Source organism: Notolabrus celidotus, chromosome 1 (assembly GCF_009762535.1).
Source record: "Notolabrus celidotus isolate fNotCel1 chromosome 1, fNotCel1.pri, whole genome shotgun sequence".
NCBI classification, from domain to species: domain Eukaryota; kingdom Metazoa; phylum Chordata; class Actinopteri; order Labriformes; family Labridae; genus Notolabrus; species Notolabrus celidotus.
In genome coordinates this window covers 38,390,840-38,416,452 of record NC_048272.1, presented here as the reverse complement: position 1 = coordinate 38,416,452, position 25,613 = coordinate 38,390,840, and the positions used below count along the sequence as shown (strand labels likewise).

General features: G+C 40.3%; 1 protein-coding gene across 4 annotated transcripts in view; it reads left to right on the top strand.

Annotated features, from left to right (window-relative positions):
* Positions 1-25,613, top strand: part of phactr3b (phosphatase and actin regulator 3b) — a 74,486-nt gene that overhangs the window by 33,897 nt on the left and 14,976 nt on the right. For 2 of the 4 annotated variants that reach the window (XM_034682941.1, XM_034683718.1), the window contains exons 5-8: positions 257-487; positions 570-777; positions 3,344-3,534; positions 6,943-7,096. In XM_034682941.1, the coding sequence (XP_034538832.1) occupies positions 257-487; positions 570-777; positions 3,344-3,534; positions 6,943-7,096 (784 nt within the window). Of the gene's footprint in view, positions 1-256; positions 488-569; positions 778-3,343; positions 3,535-6,942; positions 7,097-7,231; positions 7,428-7,533; positions 8,000-25,613 lie in introns of those variants that run through there. The other 2 variants (XM_034685043.1, XM_034684461.1) reach the window with 2 other exon arrangements.

Genomic DNA, 25,613 nt, shown 5'->3' with positions numbered 1-25,613 from the left:
TATTTTCCCTTCGTCGAGATAGGATGCTCTTTATTTAATATATTTGAAGTTATTATTTACTGAAATGAGTGACTGTTAGATGTGAAAGATTCTGTCTGTCTTTAAAATGTCTGATCCTCAACATGAAGATCTCTCCTTGTTAATCTTGACTGACTGCAGCTTCAGTGTAAGGCACAGTGCCTCTTGTTGTCCACTAGGTGGCAACAGAAACCACCTGAAAAAATCAAACCATAGTAATGCTGATGTTTCATTTCAGTTCAAGACCTGTCCGAAGACACAAAGACAGTGGGAGACGTCAGTCAGGTTGAAAATGGAGAAGATGAGAGCACCTCCCTGAGTGAACCCATCGATGAGCAGCCCACTGGGAAAGTGGAGTCTGTGGAAGTTAAACCCCAGGCGACAGCAGCTCTGCCTCAGAGACGAGCCAGCACATCTAATCCCCCCAACAAGCCGGTCAAACTGCTCACCAGACTGGGCAGCCTTGACGGTGAGGTGACCCAGAAAACTCTGACATGAGGCTGTGTTGATTTGAAGCGGTCTTTAACTTTGATGATGATTCCCCTCCTCAGGTGCTCCTCGGCCTCCAACCAAGAAGTCCCCAGCCACCCTACCCAGGAACTTCACTCTCCCCAAAGACCCTCATGGATCCCTGTTGAGAGGCAGGATCTCCACACCCACCGGGTCCCCTCACCTGGGGTCACTACACCAGCAGCTGCCCCCTAGCTGTATCATTGAGGAACTGCACCGTGCCCTGGCCACCAAACACAGACAGGACAGGTCAGACTTTCTGTTTGAGGTGTTTCCTCTTGATATAATGACATCAGTCACATCTGCAGAAACACAGCAGAAGCTATGAAATAAAAAACAGATTCATCAACAAAGGATAGCATGTCAGAGTCTATATAATAGGCTTGATTACATAACAACAATAACAACATATAACCAATGCTCTCCTTTTTTTTTTTTTTTTATAAACCACTTAAAAAACTTTGGGTGCTCATGTTTTCCACTTATGAGAAATAATATGTTGGATCTTCTGCTGTCATGTTTAACCAAACGCTCTAAAACCAGAAGCAGTGTGGTCTGTGTTTACAGCAGAGTCCCACCATGAAGTTTACTCCTGCTTCAACTAGTCTGACTGCTTTTTAATCAATATTTATTTATTCTTCTCAGTCAGCAAACATACCTGATTCTATTATTCAGTCTTTGCCTTTTATTAACTGGAAGACTTTGACTTTCATCCTTTTTTTTAAATTCTATTTTTTTTTCTCATGATTTGTTATAAATCAGAAGTTATATGTATATACAGTATATAAAACAAAAATAAGAAATAAATAAGAAATAAGAAAAATAAATTATATAATTAAATAAAATAAAAAAGTACATACATAAACTAAATAAATATAATAAAATAATAACAACAATAGCAATAATAATACTGAATACATACATAAATACATACATACATACATACATACATACATAAATTGAAATGATAAATATATATATGCTGTATATACATACATACAATCATATATACGTATATATGTAGAAGCTTACTCATATAAGAATACAATTATTATTATTCCTAATAATAATAATAATAATAATAATAATAATAATAATAATAATTGAAAAATAATAATAATTAAAATAAATTATTACTTATAATGGATAAAAAAGATAATAATATAAATAAAATTATTTTGTTGATGTCATTCTAATAAATAAACAGGTAAATAGCTGAATAACTCCATAACTATAACAATGATAATTAAATTAAGAGTAATAATAGTAATGAAAATAAGAAAACAATGCAAGTAATAATGTAATAATAATAAGAGTAACAGTCGAAATAATGGTAATACATGTATATCCATAGTCATGATTAAAGAATCATGAAAAAAGTAAGAAATAAATATTGATGAATTTTAAAGTTCCATTTTTGCCTTTATTTGATAGGACACCTGAAAATTGGCAAGATATCTGGGGAGCAGAGAGTGAGCGCTGCAATGAGGACTTTACCCTCAGTTCATACAGGATGTGCCACGCTATGTCAGCGCCGCGCACTGAACAGCCGATACGTTCCCGTTGCAGTCATTCCCCCTGCGCCACTAAAGATACGCGCCGAGTCTAATTTTAATGAAGCCCACGTCCAGCACGCGTCAATCTCAACAGTGAAGATAGACCTGGACAGGAAGTCAGGCACGAGGATCGCATGCAACATCCTCTCAATTTCAAAATAAAACTCCATATACAGACTCCTGACCGTTTAAAGATCGTTTAGATCAGAAATACTCATCGATTATGGATGTAAGCTACAAACAGCCACATGTCAGTGATCCAGGTCGACTACAACAGGACTTTAAGATGATAACTGTGTCAGAAGGTAACAGGACAACAAAGTAGAGCAAAGTTATTCATATTAAAACTAAACCTGCAGAAACTAAACGTTATAGTGATGCAGCATACTCAGAGATGATAGAAGCACTGAGTAACAGAATACTCTTCAAATGATTCAACCACAGAAAGGCTCTGTAACCTGTTGTTTGTATGTAGTTCTCTTTATGCTGGACCCAGCTGATCCTGGCTGCTCTGAGCTGAGCTACGCTTCAAACACGCGACGGACGGAGCAAACCCTTGGCGCTGACAGAACTGGGCTCAAACGGTCCCTGTATTGCGGGTTAAACTGCTCGACCAGCGGCGCCCCATGACCTTCATACTTAAAGGAACAGTACCCAACATGCTGAAATTTGATGGTTCTGTCAGGGATAGATTACATACACACTTACAATCTTAGAGCAAGTTTGCCACACCCCCTTTGATATAACAATGCAGTGCATAATCACACTATTGGTATTGTTATTATTATTAGCTGTCAATTCACTCATGCAGCTAATCTTTATCCTGCTTTTCAGCACCTCAGGAAATCTGTTAAGTGTTGCCTGGACACAGGAGAGGGTTCACTACACTTGGCTTATAGTTTTATAATCCACATGCAGGAAACTCAGCAAAATACATTCATTAATCTAACACCAAGGCCTTCTTTGAATATCCAAATAAACATACATGAGTAAGATGTTTGAGTTGTTCTCTCTGACTTTGTGTTTATGCACTTTCTTTTCTGTTGCTGGTGTTTGCAGTTACAAAGAAACCTTTGCAGAAAGCTTGTTTTGGTCTCACTAACCCTTTATCACAAATGTACCACCCGTGCATTCTTTAGGACTGCAAATAAAAAGTTGTCCATTGAAACTGTCACGCTACTCAAAGTAAATCCACACTCTGTAGCTGTGACACGGTGAAGCTGTGTCTGACAGGCTCGTCTTGTCATGTGTGATCTCAGTTTTCAGACAAAGGAGGCACGCTCATCCCTGAAACGTCGCCTAGATGGCCGTCTGTCCCGCTCATCCAGCACAGAGAAGGAGCCGGCCGGGGAGTCTGAGAGCAAGAAGGAGTCGGATGAGAACAAAGAGAACTGGCGTCTGAACGAATACTTGAGTGACCAGGACAGCTGGAATGACTCTGTGATCTCTGGTAGGTCTCAGTGCAGGTTTTGCTCCAGAGAGCCAACAAAATCTGGGCGCCCTGTCGCCGCTTAATGAAGCAGCATGATCTCTGCTGATATTTGTTTACAGTGAGAGCATGACAGGAGATTTAAAGTGATGACCAATAGCAGACTCCCTGGTGTTAAGTTTCAGCAGCCCGTCAACATCTGCTCTGATGGCCTAATTCTTGGTCATTGATGTGGGTCATTGGTGCACCGCCGGCTGGGGATAAAATGTCTGTGACTCTGGGGGACAGAGTATTCAAATAAATTTGACTGAAAGGCACACCAGCAGCAAATGACGGGACTTACATACAGATACAAATACATAATGATATAGAAACAGTGAGACAAATGTCCTGAGGGACTGTATGAACGAGCCTTTTATGAATGCTTAATCCCAAATTTAGTCACTCTATAATGTGCTATCTTTGACTTTTCTTCAAAGACTGAGATACATTTGTAACAATAATTAATCTGGATGAGTTTTATCGTGACCCAAGTGGAGGAAGAGCTCCGACTGGGATTCAATCAATCAATCAATCTTTATTTATATAGCACCAAATCCCAACAAACGATATCCTCAGACTCTTTCCAAACAGAGCAGGTCTAGACCGTACTCCATGTTCTATTATTAACAAAGACCCAACATCAGGACCGGATAAAATCCAGTCCCATCTTACAGACAGGACTCAGTCTGATCTCATCTTAATCCACCATGAGCAGAGCACTTTGCAGCATTTAGCAAGTTACAGTGGCAAGGACAAACTTCCTTTAACAGGCAGAAACCTCCAGCAGGACCAGACTCATTCTAGACACACATCTGCTGAGACCGTGTTGGAGAGAGAGATAGAGGGAGATGAAGAGAGAGAGAGATGATAGTGGTGAGATGTATAGTAGTAGTTGTAGCAGCTGGAGTCTGGCACGTCCACAACAGCAGAGATCCAGAGGAACCTACGAGACAAGGGAGCTCAGGGACTCCAGAAAGGTCTATGGTTAGTAACTTTAATGGCACTGGAAGAATTAAAGTTAGTGACAGCCAGACATAGGAGAGAGAGGGAAAGACAGGATCCCAGTGTGTCAGTTCCACCGGCAGTCTAAGCCTATAGCAGCATAACTAAGAGCTGGTCCAAGCCTGATCCAGCTCTAACTATAAGCTTCATCAAAAAGGAAAGTTTGAAGCCTACTCTTAAAAGTAGAGAGGGTGTCTGCCTCCTGGACCCTGACTGGTAGATGATTACAAAGGAGAGGGGCCTAATAACTGAAGGCTCTACCTCCCACACTACTTTTAGAGACTTTAGGTCGATGAGCAGGCCTGCATGTTGGGAGTGTAGTGTTCTAGAGAGGTAATAGGGCACTATGAGCTCTTTAAGTGACGAAGGTGTCTGATCATTAAGAGCTTTGTAGGCCAGAAGAAGAATTTTCAATTCTAGTCTAGATTTCATTAGGAGCCAGTGTAGAGAAGCTAACACTGGAGAGATGTGCTCTCTCTTCGTGGTTCTAGTCAGTACTCTAACTGCAGCGTAAATGCTGTGAACAGAGATATCACTGTTCTAGTTTCTAGGTTTTTTTAAATATTGGTTAAAAATAAGAGCAAACTGTAAAAGAGAGGTCTGTGGTTAGTACCTTTAATAGGGCAGAAAGAGTTAAAGTTAGTCATGGAGGAGAGATAGGATCCCAGTGTGTCAGTCTAAGCTTATAGCAGCATAACTAAGAGCTGGTCCAAGCCTGATCCAGCTCTAACTATAAACTTTTTTTAAAAAGGGAAAGGAACATTATAAACGTCTGTGTGGTACAATGAACAGACCTGTCACTCATAGATGTTCTCATGCGCCTTAGATAGATCCTCCCACTTAGCAAGAATTCCCTCTGAGCTTTATCTTGGTATTTTAATTCCACGTGAGGGTAATCAGAATGAAAAATACAATCTGCATTTTGAATAATGTTTCAGTTTTTTCTGCTATATCAACCCTAACATGAATGAATGAATTAATATTTTGTTTTGGTCATTCATTTAAAAAGTGTACAGTTTGTGAGTAGTCATCTAACAAAAATAATATATAGAACACAACTGTACATGTTCACACTGATTTGTTTCAATAGAATTCACAACAACAAAAATCAGCATAAAAAAACAACAACAACTACCAAAAAACGGAGTCAGCCGAACCCCCAGGCTTATTTTTTGCCTATCCTGTGCAATCCATAATACTACCCAAAAACATCAGCAGTGCCAGAACATAGAAAGTAACACAAGCAGTATATATACATTACATTGCTTAATTCTTATTAGGGCCTGAGCACCGACTGGTGCAAGGAGCTAATTTTATCTGATAGGATTATTATCACTTTTTAATTGTATTGATAATTTAATATTGTATTCATTCATTCATTTGTAGTTTAAGGCTTTTTGAAACTCTGCAAAGAACTACACAATTTGAACTCATCAGTGAGGCTGTTCCATATTTTGACTCCTGAACCTGAAACACATCTGTATTTTATTTGTTCTATCTTTACATGTTTCAAACACGCACGTCCCTCTGAAATTATAACATCCTTCTCTTTATTTAAACAAACGTTGAATACAAACAGAAGGACTGTTATTTCCAGCGTGAAAAAGGATTTGTAATGTTTTGAAAGACACAATTTCAAAAAATTTGAAAGTGCGAGATCTGATGAATTATGGATTAGTAGATTCCTGATAATGAGCTTTATGTATTATTCTAATAGCTATTTTTGGAGTTTGATGACAGGATCTAGGTTTGTTTTATAAATACTTCCCCAGACCTCAACACAGTATGTCATATATGGCAGAGTGAGGGAAAAATACAATATATGTGGACATTTCTTATTCAACAGATGCCTTACTCTACATAAGATACCAATAGATTTAGAAAGTTTAGTTTTTATGTGTCCTATGTGTGGTTTCCAACTAAGTTTATGATCTATAATAACATGAAGTCATGAAAAGGAAATTCCTCAGTCAGATGCAGCATCTGAGTTGAAAGGGAGAATATTGCAATAATAACCAAACCATCCACGTCTCCTCTGACTGCTGTTAAAGTGCCTTAAAGTGATGACTGGAGTAGCATGTGTTTTCATGGTGAGTTTGTTGTTCCTTGTTAAAGTTGTGAAATGAAATGTGAACATTTCTTTCTCCACATGACATGAGTTGGGTTGTATAACTAATCTGGAACTAGAACATCAGGTCCAAACATTAACGTCTTAAGTATAGGGATATTTATTTCATTAACAAGGTGTTAGTTCGTACAGGAGAACACAAAGGCACTCTGTGTGGTTATTAAGACCAGTTCACAGGGTTAAGCTGGGAAACTATGTCTGGCAGCTTAAAAACCCACTGTACTTATTTAACCCTGATATGTGTCCAACAACCTCAGGGACCCTCCCACGCAGGATGAGGAAGGAGCTGCTCGCCGTGAAGCTTCGGAACCGACCCAGCAAGCAGGAGCTGGAGGACCGCAACATCTTCCCCGTCCGCAGCGATCAGGAGCGTCAGGAGATCCGCCAACAGATAGAGACGAAGCTGGCCAAGTGAGTCTGTGTGGACCCAGATCAGCCTACCGTCAGCCCCCACCCCCACCCCCACCCTTCATGTATGTCTCTTTCATCACAGTCATCTCCTAGTGCTCACTTTGGCTGTTGTATGTTTCTCCATTTTTCTAACAGTCACTTGTTCCTTAAACGCATCACGTCACGTCACATCACAAAGTCTGTCACTCATTCAGTCACAGTGTGATGGTCTGAAGCGTACCTGAGGAGCAGCCTCTTCACACTAACTCTGATCACAGCCTTTACTTCTCTTTGTTCATCCTCTGCCGTGTAAAAACATGCACAAAGAAATAAAAGAGAAGTCCTTATTATAGTCAGTAATCACTCTCCTGCTGCTGACAGGCTGTCACTCATATTAGTCAGCACACAGGCACACAGCGTTTAAATAACTCAGCTTAAGCCTTTCTTTTTTTCACTAGGAACAGAGCCAGGCTGTCTGCTCCCCCAGTTTTAATACCAAGCTATGCTAACTACTGAGTCTCCAGCGTCATACTTACTGTGCTGCAACCATAAAGTGACATAACATCACGTTGATGTGGAACAAGTATAAGCAAGAAGATACGTATTCATCCACGTCACAAACAGAAGGCCGTGTTTGCATTCACGGTGGGTCTGATGAGCTGATTTAAGTCCTTGAATCTTCCTGTTTAACCTCCACATGCTGCACTGTGACCACCTGCCTGTCTGTCAGCGTGTTCGCACTGAGCACGCCACATTAGGATGGTTTATCAGAGCATCTGCCTGCTGGACTAAACAGACTTTGACAAAAGCAGCTTGTGATAGCAGCCCCCGAATTAAAGCAGCGTCCATGGAACCAAAACATGAAAGACGCTAAAAGAAGCTCAAACCAATCTGTGAGTCAGTGCTGATATTAAAACCTCTCTCAAGACTTCTCTGACCTTTTAAACACGTTGACACGATATGTTATATACGTTACACATACTTATGGTTTCAGATGTTAGGACTGAGGTCCATCTGCTCTCCTTGGATGAAGATATTTGGGCCAAGACATCAGAATGTTTTGAGTGTGTAACAGGATTTTCTGAAAGGCAGAGGAGGACTGCACAACAGAATCATTTTTGTTGTGTAATGTCAAAGACCGTAATCTGTGATAATGGGGGCTTTAATGGGATTAACAGTCAGGCTTCCTTTTATAGAAAATAATGCAGTGGCAGGGTGTGCTGCTGTGCTTATGTAATGATCAGACTGGAGACAGTTAGGTCACCTCTCTGTGAATATTAACAAACCCACATCATCAAATTCTGTTTTTAATATCTTACACCAGGGGTTCCCAAACTTTTCATCCGGCAAACTCCAAAATATAGGTGCCAAAGTCTGGGGACCCCCAAAATATAGGTGCCAAAGACTCGGGACCCCCACTGTCCCTCAAAGTGATTTATTGTGGCTTCATTTAGCTGGCCTGTGGAAAATTAGCCTACCTATATGAGCATGTGTCTGTGTTTCCTGTGACGTTATGCATTAACCTGCTGCTACTGATGCTTTTGATAATTCACTGTTCGCTAACCCTAAACTTAGGAGTCATCTGGCAACAAGAAAGGCAGAAAACTCATTTTCTATTTTCAAGGTTTTATTTCAAGGTTAGCTACTGTTTTTGACGATATTTTTTACTATAATGGGTAAAATGTATTATTTTTAGATAACTTAAAGCTAGGGTTGGTAGTCTCGGAAAACCAGCATGAATTTGAATGTAGCATTTCCTCATGACTCCGTCTAACCCCTCCCCTCCTCCCTCGGAGCTCCTCCAAAACGACGCCCCCCCCCGCTCACATGCACGAGTGCCGCTGATTCTCGACCATATGATGGTGACTGATTGAAAACCGGTCCTCACCAAAACATTATCATAGTGAAAGTTAAAAACACAAACAAACATGGCTGCTGTTAGTACTCACAACTATCATGCTAGCATTATCCAGTTGTACCGGTGACACGATATCAGGAGAAAAGTTATAATACATATAAAACTGTAACAGCTCTACTGTTTGTTTAACCTGTTCAGTGTAGATGTTCTTAATTCCTACAGTGTTGACGGTCAGTGAAGGCATCAGGAGAGGTGTAGAGTGTGCGAGTGGGAGAGAGGAGAGGAGAAGTTCTTCATTCATTCAAACATTGATTGTTGTTTTGTTGGTTGTCGTGATCACGGCCGACAGTGACCGGTTATTAAAGATCAACGTGTTCACGAATCGGCTCGTCATCACTACAGCGTCCGGACGGACGGACGCTACAATAAATCTATATTTTCTGTAGGACTTAGTGAACGTCATTAATTGTTCTGCTTGTTGGTGAGAGCTTTTTAGACTCTGATCCGGACTACAGTCCTGAGAAAAGCACCTCATCAGGTCAGAGGGGACAGGCCCGAGGACGAGCGAGAGGGGCAGTAAATAGAGTCAGGGGAAGCAGCGGCAGGAGCCGGGTACTCGGAGGAGTGCACGCCGGGGAAATGTACGCGCAGGAGGAGGGCAGAACGGCTGGGCGGGATTTGATTGGTTTAAAATTTGGGGAGCCAAAAAACGGTAATTGGTTAGTGTTTTCTCAGGTTTACTCCGGCTGTAGATAGTCGTTTTTTTTCACTCTTTTTTTAGGAACACATCATGTAATGATTGCCATCAGCACATAAAGATCATTTTAACCAGTATGACAAAAAGTGTATCTAAATCTGATTACCAACCACAGCTTTAAAAAAACATCATTCTGGAAGACATCTCAGGAACCCCATTTGTGTTTAACGACCCCCCAGGGGTCCCGACCCACACTTTGGGAACCCCTGTCTTACACAACTTTTTGGGAATTTGGGTATCAACACCAGCAATACAGAGCACAATCAACCAATCATTATTTATAAAGCGCCAAATCCCAACAAAAGTTCTCCTCAGACTCTTTCCAAACAGAGCAGGTCTAGACCGTACTCTATGTTCTATTATTAACAAAGACCCAACATCAAGACAGGATCAAATCCATTCCCATTTTACAGACAGGACTCAGTCTGATCTCATCTTAATCCACCATGAGCAGAGCACTTTGCAGCATTTAGCAAGGACAAACTTCCTTTAACAGGCAGAAACCTCCAGCAGGACAAGACTCATGTTAGACACACATCTGCTGAGACCGTGATAGAGAGAAGGATAGAGGGAGATGAAGAGAGAGAGAGAGATATGATAGTGGTGAGACGGATAGTAGTAGTTGTAGCAGCTGGAGTCTGGCACGTCCACAGCAGCAGGCTGTCTACAGCAGAGATCCAGAGGAACCTACGAGACTAGAGAGCTCAGGGACTCCAGGGAGAGTAAAAGTAAGTGGGGTGGGGTTAGATCCCAGTGTGTCAGTGTGTCAGTTCCCCGGCAGTCTAAGCCTATAATAGCGTATGAAAGGGCTGGTCCAAGCCTGAGCCAGCTCTAACTATAAGCTTTATCAAAAGTTACAGTGGCAAGGACAAACGTCCTTTAACAGGCAGAAACCTCAAACAGAACCAGATTCATGTTAGACACACATCTGCTGAGAACGATGGATACAGGACGCCCAGGTGTTTCTCTGCAAATGATGTCACAGATATGAAAATACTTAAAAATATTCTGTATCAGTTTTCTAAATACATTATCTATGCTATAAAAAGTCAATATGAATCATTCTTTTAAAGACGTGAAAAGACACATTTGAGTATCCGTGCTCATATCATGGGCAAGCTCAATTTTTAGAGATACAGGCCGCAGCTTTGCCAACATGCTGCCTAGGTGGACATGGAGACCGTGTGAGCCGTTCAGTGAGGCAGCCATCATGTGCTGCTCAGGCGGGCATGTTTCCCAGGTGTGAGTGGGAGAAGTGCAGGGCACTGCAAGCTGATCAACTTGACCTAAAAACTCCTCGTGTGACATGAAAAGCATTAAATGGATCAAAAACCTAAATCCAGTGTCGTGCAGAATATCAGAGATTGTATTTGTAGGCTCCGCCCCTGTAGGGATTGACCCTCAGATCAGGAGAAGCTGGAAGGCCTTTTCTCTGAATAGAGGCAGTAGAAGTTGAACATCCAGTTTCATCAGAATTTGAGCAGCATGATGGGACATTCCGTAAAATAATATCCTTCTGCATATATGATGCTTTATAATTTATGACTCTAACCATCACTTACTAATACATTCCTCAGGGGGGAATCTTTTCCAGTGTTGTGAAAGTTCACACAAAAAATTAACTAGTTCATGTTCAATACAACAGTAATTATTCACAGTGATGGCATATACTGAGTAATAGAAATCCCTCACCACCCCCACCCATGGTAACATTTAGAGGGAATACAACTTAATATCAAAAGATTCAAATATAATTAAAAAATAGATACAAATAAAATAAAATAATAATAATAATAATAATACAAATGATAATAATAATAATAATAATAATAATAATAATTATTATTATTATTATTATAATAACAATTATAATAATAAAAAATACAAATGATAATAGTAATAAATCATATGAAGTACAATAAATAAATTGAAATCAATACATAAAATAACTAATGTAAAATAAAATGTTATGGGTTAAAACTACACTATTATCTAGGTATAAACAAGCACTGAAACACACAGAAGAGGGGAGCAGCAGCATGAGCCAAATGGGAATTTCAAGGGTCCTTACAGTTTGATTCATATGCCTCTTATTACTTACATTGACATGAAAGCTTACTCATCCACAAAATTATCAGAGCCTAAAACGTCCACATGACTCAGAAAGGGCTGCCATATTAATAAAAACTTCGATCCCCTGACAGTATACCTTATCTTCTCCAGCTTTACAGAATGTAACATGTCTCTGATCCACTGTGTAAATGTTGGAGGGTAACAGTCTTTCCATCTAATCAAAATTTGTCTTCTGGCTACAAGTGTGGCAAAAGGCAGAAAACTCTGTGTTGTTGTTCAAAATTAGACCAAATAGTGATAAAAAAGCAGACAGCTCTACCTATAGTTTTAGAAAATACATCAAATACTAACAGCCAAAAATTAGATAACCCAGGACATTACCAAAACATGTGAATTAAAGTATCTATATTCTTTTTCAGTAGAGCCTTTTGTACTTCAGTCTCCAGCCCTTAATCACTGACATTTAGTGAACTACATGAATTACTGTATTCTGCTATAGAATTACAGACAGGTATTAATAGTTAAAGACAAGAAACTTAGATCTCACATCTAACTCTCCAACCTGTCAAATGAATATGTGGATAAAAGATCCGACTTTAACACCCCAATACTCAGGGACAATCCCCTAGACTCTATAAATAATGGACATAGTATCCGTGACGTCACCCATCTGTTCCTGAGGGTGCCAATCGGTGGCAGCAGCCATATTGGAAATGCAGAACTCAACCAGGCATAGTGTGAGGTAAAGAGGTGGGATTTGAGCATCCTAGCCAACAGCTATGTGTTCCCGCCTGTCAGTCAAGTCAGTCATGATTGACTTATTTGGGTAGAAGCTCGTAATCTTAATATCTTCTGAACCTGTAAAGTGTGTGCCGATAGAGAAATGAGCTACGTAGAGGCAAGATGTTTTTTGAACCAGGCTGTAAACATGCTTATTTCTGCTGTAAAGATTGTCTTCTTTGAATGGGTGTGGATGTGGTTTCCGGTGTTTCTGCAGCCAGCCTGAAGTGGATTCTCGATGAATTGCAGTTTATAACACTTCTGCATGGGCTTCATATTTTGAGACCGGAGGTTGCTGCTTGGACAATCCCCTAAAATAAAATGACTAAGGTTAGATAAACACCGAACAAACATTTAAAGGGAACTATTCCACATTTTCAAAAAGCTTCACCTCTCTAAAACCAGACCAGCCCATTGGGGTCTGTCCTGATTCATTCATGAAACTCCTTCAAATGTTCACAACAGCTGCTTCACAGGAACCGCTCACTACATCTGGATTACTAGCGGCATAAGCCATTTCGGGTGCCATAAACCTGACTTCAGCTACAGTAAACACAGCACTCAGTAACTCTTGGTGACTCTTGATAACTCTCAGATGCTGCCTGAGTGTGAGCGGTCCTTCTCTGCCTCAAGAGTGAACGACATTCCAGTTCCCGTTCATGAGCGGTTCAGTTCACTGTTGATTAAAATATGAATGTGTTCATTTTTGCATGTTCATGCACAACACTGATTTTTCTACCTCCTCGACTACATCCAGGCCCATAGTCTCTGCTCAGGACCAGACCAGTCATCACTAGAGAGCAGCCGGCAGGCTATGTGCTGATCTACAATCTGAAACAACAAATTTTTCCCCCTGAGATAATACCGCTGTATAAGTTTTAAAAGGGAATAACAGTCATTGCATTATTTTGTAGCATAGGGGTTGCATTGTAGCCAGCAATCTACAGGGAGACAGGATGCATGTGAGTCCCATGTGTGTTTTTATTTCATACCCTAAAGCATGATCAGAGGTCAGAGCATCTGATGAAGACTTTGATCTGAGAGAGACGAGAGCTGGTTTCTGTTCTTACATGAGAGGTAAACAGGGAAATGACTCTGAGGTGCCAAGCCTTTTGCTCCCTACTTTGTGACTTCACTGTGAAAGATGAATAAGGCAGGCTGGCATTCAGACACACTAAATAATCCTGCTCATCAGCGTCTTTGAGCCTGAGATCAGTCCTCTCCATGTGCCTTTTTCCTACGCCTTCACCCTAGGCATCTCGCAGCTGCGTGTCAATCTGGATAGCCAGAGCTGCTCTGCGTGTTTATGTTGTTCGTGACGTTAGCATAAACCAAAGCTGTTCCAAACACGCCTCGTTCCATGTGAGCTCCTCCATGTGCACGTGGACAAATTCCAGCGGGTAACTGCAGAATAGCGAACGGCATTATGCAGCATCAACTTCATTAGTTAACTTCTCAACATGCCAGAGAGGATGCTGCGAGGACTTTAGCCTGTAGTCTGCAGGGGGTGAGACAAAGCAGTGCAAACAAAACAGCCTGCTTATGTAAAGTGCACCCCTGATTACTCTTGCATAATAACAACAGGATGTAATCAATTATGTTTCTAAGGGGAGGTGTGACAGCAGGATGCTGGGTTACATCAGTGGGTTCACAGTGCGGGTTAAAAACACAGGTCAGAGCAGCAGGTCTGTTGTGAGTCAGATTCCCTGCAGGTCATACTGTTCGCTCAATGTGCTGCAATGATTTCTGACTCTAACTAGGGCACCTATACCACACTGCACTTCAGTAATAACAGATCAATGAGAAATGTGTTACATTATTCAGTCGGATACTCCCTGGTTATTAGAAACAGAAATTCATATTCCAATTTAGTCGTCAATATATCCCAGGAAACAACTAGAGCCATCAATATGTGTAGAAAGTCTGATGCAACATACAGTAAGCCCCACGGGTATGTTGCATTGCACATTCCTTTACTACATGGACTATATGTAGAGTTTTATATTGACTGAATGCTAAAGTAGCTGGGAAGTGCAATGCAAATGTACAAAGGATGAAACACTTCTACAAAGTTGGAGACAAATTTACATTTTGGAAAACATTTTTACATTTTATAAAACTAAATGACATTAAACACTTTTAACAAGACCAAAACAAATTTACATTTAAGACAACTCATTTACAAACGACAGATTCTGACAGTGAACGCAACAATCTAATATGGAGTTTCAAATAAAAGACGTCTGTAATATGAAAATGTGCAAAAATTGTGTGTTTGAAATTTCAAGTTGCTTTTGTTTTGAAATAACATCAGATAGAGCTGGGATTGGCAGGATTACATTATGAGGTTGTCCACTATTAGTCTCACCAATGGTTTTTATTTTGAAATTCCAAATCAGGGGTTGATGGTGGCCCCAGCGGTCTAAGCGCCCCACATACAGAGGCTGTAGTCCTTGTTGCAGAGGTCGCCGGTTCAACTCCCAGGCACGGCCACTTGCTGCATGTCTTCCTCCACTCTCTACTCCCCACATTTCAGCTACAGCTGGCCTATCAATAAAGCCAAAAATGTCCAAAAATATAACTTAAAAATAAAAAAATAGATAATTCCAAATCAGATATAGCTGTGATTGGCAGGAACACATTTTGAGGTGTTCTCTTATCAGTCTGAATCAAAATACTTTACATGGAAACAGGGTTGTTAATGTCATATATACACTACCATTAAAAAGTTTGGACACACCTTCTCATTCAAGGGTTTGTATTTATTTTAATGATTTGAAACACTGTAGGTTAATACTGAAGACATCAAAACTATGGAAGAACATATATGGAATTATTTAATGAACAAAAAAGTGTTAAACAAAGAACAATATGTTTTATATTTTAGGTTCTGTAAAGTAGCCCCCTTTTTCCTTCATGACAGCTTTGCACACTCTTGGTATTCTCTCAGTCTGCTTCATGAAGTGGTCTCCTGGAATGGTTTCTAATTAACATGAGCCTTGTCAAGAGTTCATTTGTAGAATGACTTGCCTTCTTAATGTGTTTGAGACCATCAGTTGTGTTGTTCAGAGGTAGGGTTAGTACACAATGGATAGCTCTATTTGACTACTGTTGTAATCCAGATTATGGCAAAACCAGATTACATCATAGTTTTGATGTCTTCAGTATTAATCTACAATGTTGAAAATAATTAAAATAAATAAAAAACATTGAATGAGAGGGTGTGTCCAAACTTTTGAATGGTAGTTAATATATATTAATTCCCTGGCCATTGCACATTTCCATATTAATGACATCTTTTATTTTAAAATCCATATCCATCGGTATTTTGCGCAAAATGTAAAATTGTTTTCCAAAATGTGATTTTTTTTGCATTTCCCAGCTATCGTACAATACATTAAAAAAACCTGCACACTAGCAACTTATAAAAATACATTTATCGACAACATTTCAGTCCTTGACCTTCATCAGGGGAACAGCTCAATGTTTGTTTCTGTGGCCAAAATCAATATGACTACCTTATGTAAGGGATAATGTATGGTTAGCAGGCGGAGGGGTCTTGTCCACCCTGAGGGGGTTCTTTTGCCCACAACAACCTGCTAACCATACATTATCCCACTTATTACCCAGCTACTAACTTAAGATACAAACACGTTGTGACTCCTCGTCAGTGATCGTTCCATGGTGATGGATTCTTCTCTGCCTGTTGCGGTGGATTTAACATGAAACTGTCCTCATTCAGCTCTCCTTCTTCTCTGAGCTCTGCGGTTCACACACCTTTAAAAATAAGCTAATGTCACAACTTTGAACCCTGCTGCTATCATCACCACCGCTCATGGTTTAAGTTTCTTTGTGGAGATTGCTAACCTAAAGTTTCTCTCACCTGCTCAGCTCGTTGATCATATTGATGGACAGGATCCAATATGAAAACATCTGTAGCCTGCTGATTTAGCATGCTAACCAAAGCTAACGTTTTAGCCACATTGTTTTGATGCTAATGGAAGCTAACAGTCTTACCTCAATTTATGGTCTATGGTGTCAACAAGCAGAAGCTAAATGTGTCTGAACTCTTTTCCGTGGATTGATTTGACGTGTGATCAGTTTGTTTCTGGTGTTGCTCATGTTAATGATAGTTAACCACCAATTAAGATTTTTTTTAAGGGGAATCAAGCTTCTTACACAACTGGAAGATCAGTAAGATAAACTAACTTAAGGACCTCTTGTGATTATTTGAAACACAGACACTAAATATAAATACTACTCTCTTTCTCTTTTAATGCAAATTAAAAATCAGAGCATTTATCACCAACCTTAATACTGGACAACCCAGCTAAATCCTTCCTGTTCAACATTTCCCCACATTCGATTCAAAGTCGACCCCAAACATGACTAAACACTGCCACGTTTCCACTTCCTGTGTGACTGGTTCCTAGATTTCCTTGAATAGATGGATGATACCTCCAAAACAAGGAGGTGCAATCTTCAGGGATGAATAGAAACTAGCAGAAGCAGAAAGGCCAGAAAGGCAAATTGAGTCTGCTTGGAAGCCTTATTTCAAACTGATAGGATATGATACTTAATCTGACTGCTCTTTAACGTACTCAAGGCAGATTCCAAACTATGACCGAAGGGAGGAGTTTTCACAGCCACATCAGATCTATGAGGAGGATGAGACACAGGGCATCCTGCTTGGGAACGTTTCTTACCAAAGGTTGTGACCTGTTTGTCCATGTGAGTCATGACTGTGGGAGAAGGGTCAACATATAACATTTATACCTTCCAATACTGAAGGAAGCAGGTCCAGTTTATTTTCTGTATGAACAAGAGTTAATGAACTTGGTATTTTGTTTTTAGCAGACAAAGGCATTTAATTAAATAGTTATAAAACAGAAGTGCAGTGCTGACAGGAGAGTTTCATCAGTGTGTTGTAGAACCAGACGCAGACGTTTGGCCCCCTGGCTCCGCTCTCTCAGGTGCTGCAGTGCTCAGCTGTGTCCGTAACTGACAATAAGACTGGCCGGTCAACGAGAGTAAACAACATGAAGTGAGTCAGAGCAGAGGACAGCTGAGGCATGCCATTGTTCGGGGTGACGGCACCATGTGCTCGTCTGCCAGCGCCCCGGTCCTGCTGACCACATGGTCTGCGAGAGGACATGACAAGCCCCCCCTGGCAGCGTGCACAGCAGCAACAAAAGCTGGAGGGACCCTCTCTGTACCCTACTTCCCAAACAGCCATCCTGTATCAGTGATTGTGTACACAGAATGAATCATACTGAATCTGTCGCATTGAGTGAGTCGTGCTGAATAGAAGAGAGCGGTGAATGCGGAGGAGGCAAGCACGCCGTGTCCTGTCTGAAGCACTTGTGGCAGTATTTGTCTGCTCTAATGGGTGGTGCATCTCTTTGTACAGAAAAAGGAACTAGAACATCCCCATCAAGGAGAAATAACAGTCATTCATTTTCACCTTGACTCACGTGCAGCACACTGAACACAGTATTTACCTGAGTTCCCCCTGCAGAGTCAACATGAGGCAACATGAATGGATTCAGGACTCTGTCGCGTCACAGCCACTATGGAAGTAATTGAAACAAGACTATATCCCATTACTTACCTGGTAGAGCTTGTGACACGTGTCGAGGTCGTGCCCTCAGTGCAGCAGTGGGCTTGATTCTTTCACTGCATGTCTCCCTCTCTCTCCTCTCTGCCAACGCTGCCCCAAAACCACCCTGTGAAATGATTTAGGGAGCATTTAAATCACTATGACGGAGCAGTGTTTCAACAGCTTGTGATGTTTCATTAGAGAACCAAACAAGTGAATTTAGATTTGAAGTTGAATGTGTTCCATGAAACTGAGCCTTGAAGCTCTTTGTTTAACTATGAATACTTAACAGAAGATTTTCACCTTTTAATGATAACTGCAACTTAACATATAAAAAGTTTCACAAAAAAAGTTGCATTAAATGAGACATATCCCATTCCCACATCCATACAGTGACAGCAGAGGCTGCTCTGTAAGGTGCCCATCAGTGTTAGTTATTCCAATTCATGCCCATTGAAATGCCATTGGACACTTTAGCGTGTGTCTGCAGGAGCTGGGTGTTGTATTGCCAACCCTCGGGTTGAGAGATGTCCAACTCATCAACTAAGCCACAGCTGATCACGATTCCCCTTGAAAACTAAAAGTACAGTTATTAGAGGACTTTGTATTTCTATTGAGACCCATACATCATAGATGTATGTAGAGGTTCTCTTGTTAACCCAAGAAGTGTTCTGCTGTCTTAAAGTGGAGCTCGTAAAGCCGTAAGGTCGTATGATGAAGTGCTAAGGGAAAGGGAACATCGTTGCAAGGTTACAGTAGCATGGACGCCAAAAGATCAATCATTGTCCTCCTTGTTTTCTTTTTTTTTATATAAACATATGTTTTATTGATTTTCACATTTCTTAAGGGTATTTAAAGAATGTATCAAAATTTACAGAAAACACATAACACCCCCCCCCCCCCCCCATTGGCAGAATATTACACATATAAAGCACATACAGAAACTGTAAAAATAAATAAATAAATAGGAGTAACGCTTAAATTGTACATTTTCAGAAAGTTCTAGACAAAACCTTCAAATAAAATAAAATGACATTGAAAATAGTAATAATGATAATAAAATAACGATGATAGTACATAATAAAACTCAAATGTAGCAAAAAATAAAAAAAAAATAATTCCTCACATCATAAATATAGAACACGTCATTCTCGTCATCACAGTTCCAGCACTTCCTCAATGTCAACACTTTTTATAAAATTTAAAAATGTCTCCCAGATATCACTAACTCAGAAGCTTTCTTCCTTACAATATAAGTACGTTTTTCAAGAGCTAGACTTGCTGTTAATTCCTTTAACCATCGACCAAGAGAGGGGCAATACACATTCTTCCAATACAATGCAATTAAACGCCTGGCCTGTAACAAACAAAGGTCCACGATTATTTTCTCTCTTTTAGGCAGAGTACAGTTATCAGGAAACAAACCAAACAAACACATTTTGAGATTTAGAGTAATAGGTGTCAAGGTAATCTGAGAAAAAAAGCCAACCACTGACCTCCAGAATTTTTGAACCTCAGCACATTCCCATAGGCAATGACCTAAAGGTGCCTGGATATGCCTTGCACTTGAAACATAGGTCAGGGGTGTTAGGGTCCATCTTACTCAGTTTTACAGGGGTTATGTATGTTCTCATAACCCAGTTATACTGTATTAATCTCAGACGAGTATTTATGGTTTGAGTTTGTGCCTTTTTGCATATTGCACCCCATTCATCAACTAAGATGTCCTCTTGTAAGTCTTGAATCCACTGTAGTCTCTTATTTTCACTGTTATCTTTATGGTTTCGACCAATAAATTATATAATTTGGTGACCTGTCCTTTACTCAAGCAGTTGTTTACGGAACATTTTTCTAGAGTGGTTAAAGGAGGTTGCTGCGTAGAATTATTTAAGCTTGCCAAAATAAAACTTCTAAGTTGTAAATACTTAAAAAAGTGTTTCTGTGACAAGTCATATTTTACTCTGAGCTCTTCAAATGACATTAGCTTGTTATCATTATAAAGATCTTGCGACATACTTAAGCCCTTTCTTGACCATATTTTGTCATTTCTTGCAGGGGCAAATTGTTCATTGCCCCATATCGGTGTAAAACATGACAGTACTGGACAATCACTGAGATGTTTCTGTACTTCATGCCAAACAATAATAGTATTCTTCACAAATGGATTAACTGTATTTTTTCTTAATGTCTTCAAAGGCGCTGAGTATAGCAAGCTATTCAGCGTTAAACCCTTAAAAGATAACAATTTGATCTGCATCCAGGACAGAGCAGTGTCTTTAGAAAACCAGAACATTGAAGCATGTAATTGGGCTGCCCAATAATACCACTGAAAAATTTGGTAGTTGTAACCCTCCCCTGTCATATGGCAATTATAAAAGTGACAGTCTAGGTCTAGGCTTCCTGTTGTTCCAAATAAAGTTTGCCAGCAGCTTTCTGAGTTTGGAGAAAAAAGTAAGAGGTGGAGACAAGGGTATAGATTGAAAGAGAGATACAGAAATGTTGGCGGTATATTCATCTTAATTATATTAATTCTCCCAATTAAAGATACAGGTAGTCTTGCCCATCTTGCCACATCTTCTGTCACCTTTGTAAGAAGAGGATCATAGTTAAAAGAGCTGATGTCGCTTATCTTAGGCGTTATCATAATACCTAAATATCTAAAACCTGCATTAGCATTTAGAAATGGATGCTGAATTATTGGATTATTTCTCTCTTGTTCATTCCTCCTTGTTTTATATGTGAAAATGCTCAATTATTATTTCTTTGTATGTGCTGAAACGCAGCACAGAGGAACAAAAAGACAACAAATTTTAAGATCTAGATTAACAGCCATAGCTCGTTTTTGTTGCATAAGTTGCGAACGTTACTCAAAATACATTGTACAAGCTGCACTCTCGCTAACGTTAGCTAGCGAGTTATCCTCAGACTCAGAGCAGGTCTAGACCGTACTCTATGTTCTATGATTAACAAAGACCCAACATCAAGACAGGATAAGATCCAGTCCCATCTTACAGACAGGACTCAGTCTGATCTCATCTTAATCCACCATGAGCAGAGCACTTTGCAGCATTTAGCAAGTTACAGTGGCAAGGACAAACTTCCTTTAACAGGCAGAAACCTCCAGCAGGACCAGACTCATGTTAGACACACATCTGCTGAGACCGTGTTGGAGAGAGGGATAGAGGGAGATGAAGAGAGAGAGAGAGATGATAGTGGTGAGACGGATAGTAGTAGTTGTAGCGGCTGGAGTCTGGCACGTCCACAGCAGCAGGGATCCAGAGGAACCTACGAGACAAGGGAGCTCAGGGACTCCAGAAAGGTCTATGGTTAGTAACTTTAATGGGACAGGAAGAGTTAAAATAAGAGACAAGAAGAGAGAGGAGAAATACAGGATCCCAGTGTGTTTGTTCCCCTTGCAGTCTAAGCCTATAGCAGCATAACTAAGAGCCTGTCCAAGCCTGATCCAGCTCTAACTATAAGCTTCATCAAAAAGGAAAGTTTGAAGCCTACTCTTAAAAGTAGAGAGGGTGTCTGCCTCCTGGACTCTGACTGGTAGATCATTCCAAAGGAGAGGGGCCTGATAACTGAAGACTCTACCTCCCATACTACTTTCAGAGACGTTAGGTACGATGAGCAGGCCTGCATGCTGGGAGTGTAGTGTTCTAGAGGGGTGATAGGGGAATATGAGCTCTTTAAGACACCAAGGTTTCTGACCATTAAGAGCTTTGTAGGTCAGAAGAAGGATTTTCAATTCTAGTCTAGATTTTATGGGGATTTAGTGTAGAGAAGCTAACACTGGAGAGATGTGCTCTCTTTCCCTAGTTCTAGTCAGTACTTGAGCTGCAGCGTACATGCAGTGAACAGAGATATCACTGTTCTAGTTTCTAGTTTCTAGTTTTGTTTAAATATTTGTTAAAGATAAGAACAAACTGTAAAAGAGCTTAAAGTTTCCTGAGTGTAATAATGCATCATAAAAATCATTGTTCTGTGATGCAACCTGTCTGCTAACATGTTTTTAAAGCATGTGGTGCGCTGCATTGATCCTCAGTCCTAAAGTGCAGCACTCTGCTGCAGAATGCAGAGCAGTGGGCCGCCCCGGAAAACAGAAGGGAACCCTCTGATACTAAATTTAACTTTCATCGGCGAAATGCTGTAGCAGCGGCCACAATCAATGGCCTATCTACGTCACAGCTGTGTAGCCCTGTTGATGGAGACATTGTGTTTCCTCTGCCATGTTCCTGGCTGATTGAACTGACCCTGTTTCCCTGGGGGGCTCCTCTGGAGAGCTGCTGAGGACACAGTTACTGCAATGTTCTGTTACGTCTCTGGCTCTGTCCTCTGGCTCTTGTGCGAGCACCCTCAGCTCATGCTTTCAGCTGAGGACATTGTTGTATATAAATTACACTATGAAGGCCTTCTTTTGTAACACTGCTGACTTTTTGCTGCAGTCCACCTGATCCCCTGTGAGAGATGTGTGATCATGTGTCTGCAGAATGTCCTGAAGCATCAATGCTCGTGAAGCAGAAACATGTGGCTTCCATGTTTTTCATCCTTTCTTTGTGATCTTTGACCTCTCATGTGATGGCCGGTGACTGATGATGCAGGGAAACAGTAAAGAACACGAGGATGTGGAGATATTGTTAGGGCGTTCCTTAACAACATTAATGGGCAGTGTTGGGTTAAACAAACATACTGTAGCTGCTTTAGGCAAGAACTGTCTCACTGAATGTAAGTTACACTGAAGCCCCGTCACAAATCCAGAATGATTAGAAAAGGTGTTACAAACATTGTGAAGCTTAGGCTCTGGCTGTTAACTAAAGCCAATCTTAGACTTGTTTAAATCAACATTTACAGTTAGACGGAGTCCTGAGGAAATGCTACATTCAAATTCATGCTAGTTTTCTGTGACTACCAACCCTAGCTTTAAGATGTAATATTCATACCCTAATTCACCCTCCTGCAAACAGAGACATGTATGTCATGATTTTCTTTAGTGCAGGGTGGGCTGACGAGCTGCTCAGCAAACTACACGTTTCAACTTAATGTACACCCTGATCCTGGCCTTCCTCCCTGGCAGACCTCATCGGTTTTCCCCGTAACTGCATCTCCCTCTATCCCTCTCTCCAACACAGTCTCAGCAGATGTGTGTCTAACATGAGTCTGGTCCTGCTGGAGGTTTCTGCCTGTTAAAGGAAGTTTGTCCTTGCCACTGTAACTTGCTAAATGCTGCAAAGTGCTCTGCTCATGGTGGATTAAGATGAGATCAGACTGAGTCCTGTCTGTAAGATGGGACTGGATCTTAACAATCAGTCAATCAACCAATCAATCAATCAATCAATCAATCAATCAATCTCCATTTATAGAGCACCTTTCATACAAATCAAACGCAATTGCAAGTGCTTTACAGCGATTGAAAAAAATTATAATAACAATAATGATAATTAATCTAATATATGAAGACTAAACATAAAGCAGAAATGGACATAGAAATAGAGACTAAGTAGAGACTAATGCACACCAATGCAATAAAATGTATATAAATAAACAACAGAGGAGAACGTTCATAAATAAATAAATAAAAGATAAAAGATAAAACACAACGGGTTAAGACAAAAAAAAAGGTAAAGATAAAAGTCTAAGATAAATAAAAGCACTAAAAAGACAATAAAAAACAGGAACAAGATAATACAAATTGGAGATTTCAAATTTAAATAGAATAAAATTAAATATAAAATGATAAATTAAAAGAAGTTACAAAAAAGCCAACATAAAAGCCAGACTAAATAGATCTTATCCTGTCTTGATGTTGGGTCTTTGTTAATGATAGAACATAGCGTGCGGTCTAGACCTGCTCTGTTTGGAAAGAGTCTGAGGATAAAGTTTGTTGGGATTTGGCGCTATATAAATAAAGATTGATTTATTGATTACCAAGTGCAACACAAGCTCTGTCATTAAACTTGCTGAGGACACTTCAATGGTGGGCTGGGTCCCAAACCCTTATTAAGGTTGCATGCAATGAGGAGGTGGGTCTATAAACAGGCTGATGCATAAAGAAAAACTTCAACATGTAGGAGGAACTGTAGGAGACAAAAAACAACAGCCCTATAAAAAAAAGGTCTTTTCTGCCTCCTTTAACCGTCTCCTTTAAGAACTAGTTACAGAGCAGCAGACTGTAAACCTGGCAGAGCCTACAGACTCATAATGTGGAGCCGAACACTATTGGTGTCCAGGCAGAGGTCAGCACTGAGAAGTACTTTGAATGAAGAAAGACACTTCTTACTTCATATCACTGTTTATTTTTCTTTTGCTTTCTCCTTCATCTTGTGCACCATCAGTGTCAAACCTACTGTAAGGTAACAGAGGAAGCTAACAATGCTACTTTCTTTCTGTTGGTGAGCTTGTTAGATATTAAGTGCGACCCTGAGACAATAATTATAAATCATAGTCTGTATAAATAATGGACGTAGTACTCGTGACGTCACCCATCTGTTCCTGAGCGCTGTTTTGAAGCCAATCGTCGGCGGCAGCCGTATTGGAAATGCTGAACTCAACCAGTCAAAGTGTGACGTAAAGGGGCGGGGTTTGAGCCTCTTGGCCAACAGCTATGTGTTCCTGCCTGTCAGTCAAGTCAGTCATGTCCTGTTATGGACAAAACTCACTCCCCGTAGTGTGTGCTGATAGAGAAATTAGCGACGTAGACCCAAGCTGTTTTTTGAACCAGGCTGGAAACATGTTTATTAATGCTGTAAAGATCGTCTTCTTTGAATGGGTGTGTATGTGGTATCCGGTGTTTCTGCAGCCAGCCTCAAGTGGATTCTCGATGAATTGCAGTTTATAACACTTCAGCATGGGCTTTATATTTTGAGACCGGAGGTTGCCACTTGTTATAAACGTACACAGAGAAAACCAGGCGGCTGCACATCTAACACAAGCATGGTGTAGTTGGGACAAAAAACAATCATGATACTGTAACAAAGATTACAGTCACTTTGCTAACACGTCTTTTTATGAGTCCTAAGATACAAGAAGCCTGTAAGCTTTTCTATCATCTCTAACAGATATTAAAAGATTAGATATTAAAGATGGTGGTTATGATTCCTGATTTAGATTATGGATATTACTATGAATCATACATACTGTAATTATGTTGTTTATTTCCTCTAATGAGCTGTTAGTGTATGAGAAATCTGCGTGTCCATGCTCCTGAATATGCTCCTTCAGATGAACTCTTAAACTCTTTCTCTGAGATGACTTCAGTTAACAAGTCATGGCTGTAACACAGCAGATGATTACAGGTCCAATGATAGGGAGGAAAGCAGAGGAAGAGAAACACAGTGACGATGATGATGATGACAGGAGCCTACTCAGTATCTGCCGTGCTCTGCTGAGATGTAGAAGAACCAATAACTGGTATTTATGGCACCTAGTCTAATTTCTGCTGACACAGCTCACTACATGAAGCAGGGACGGA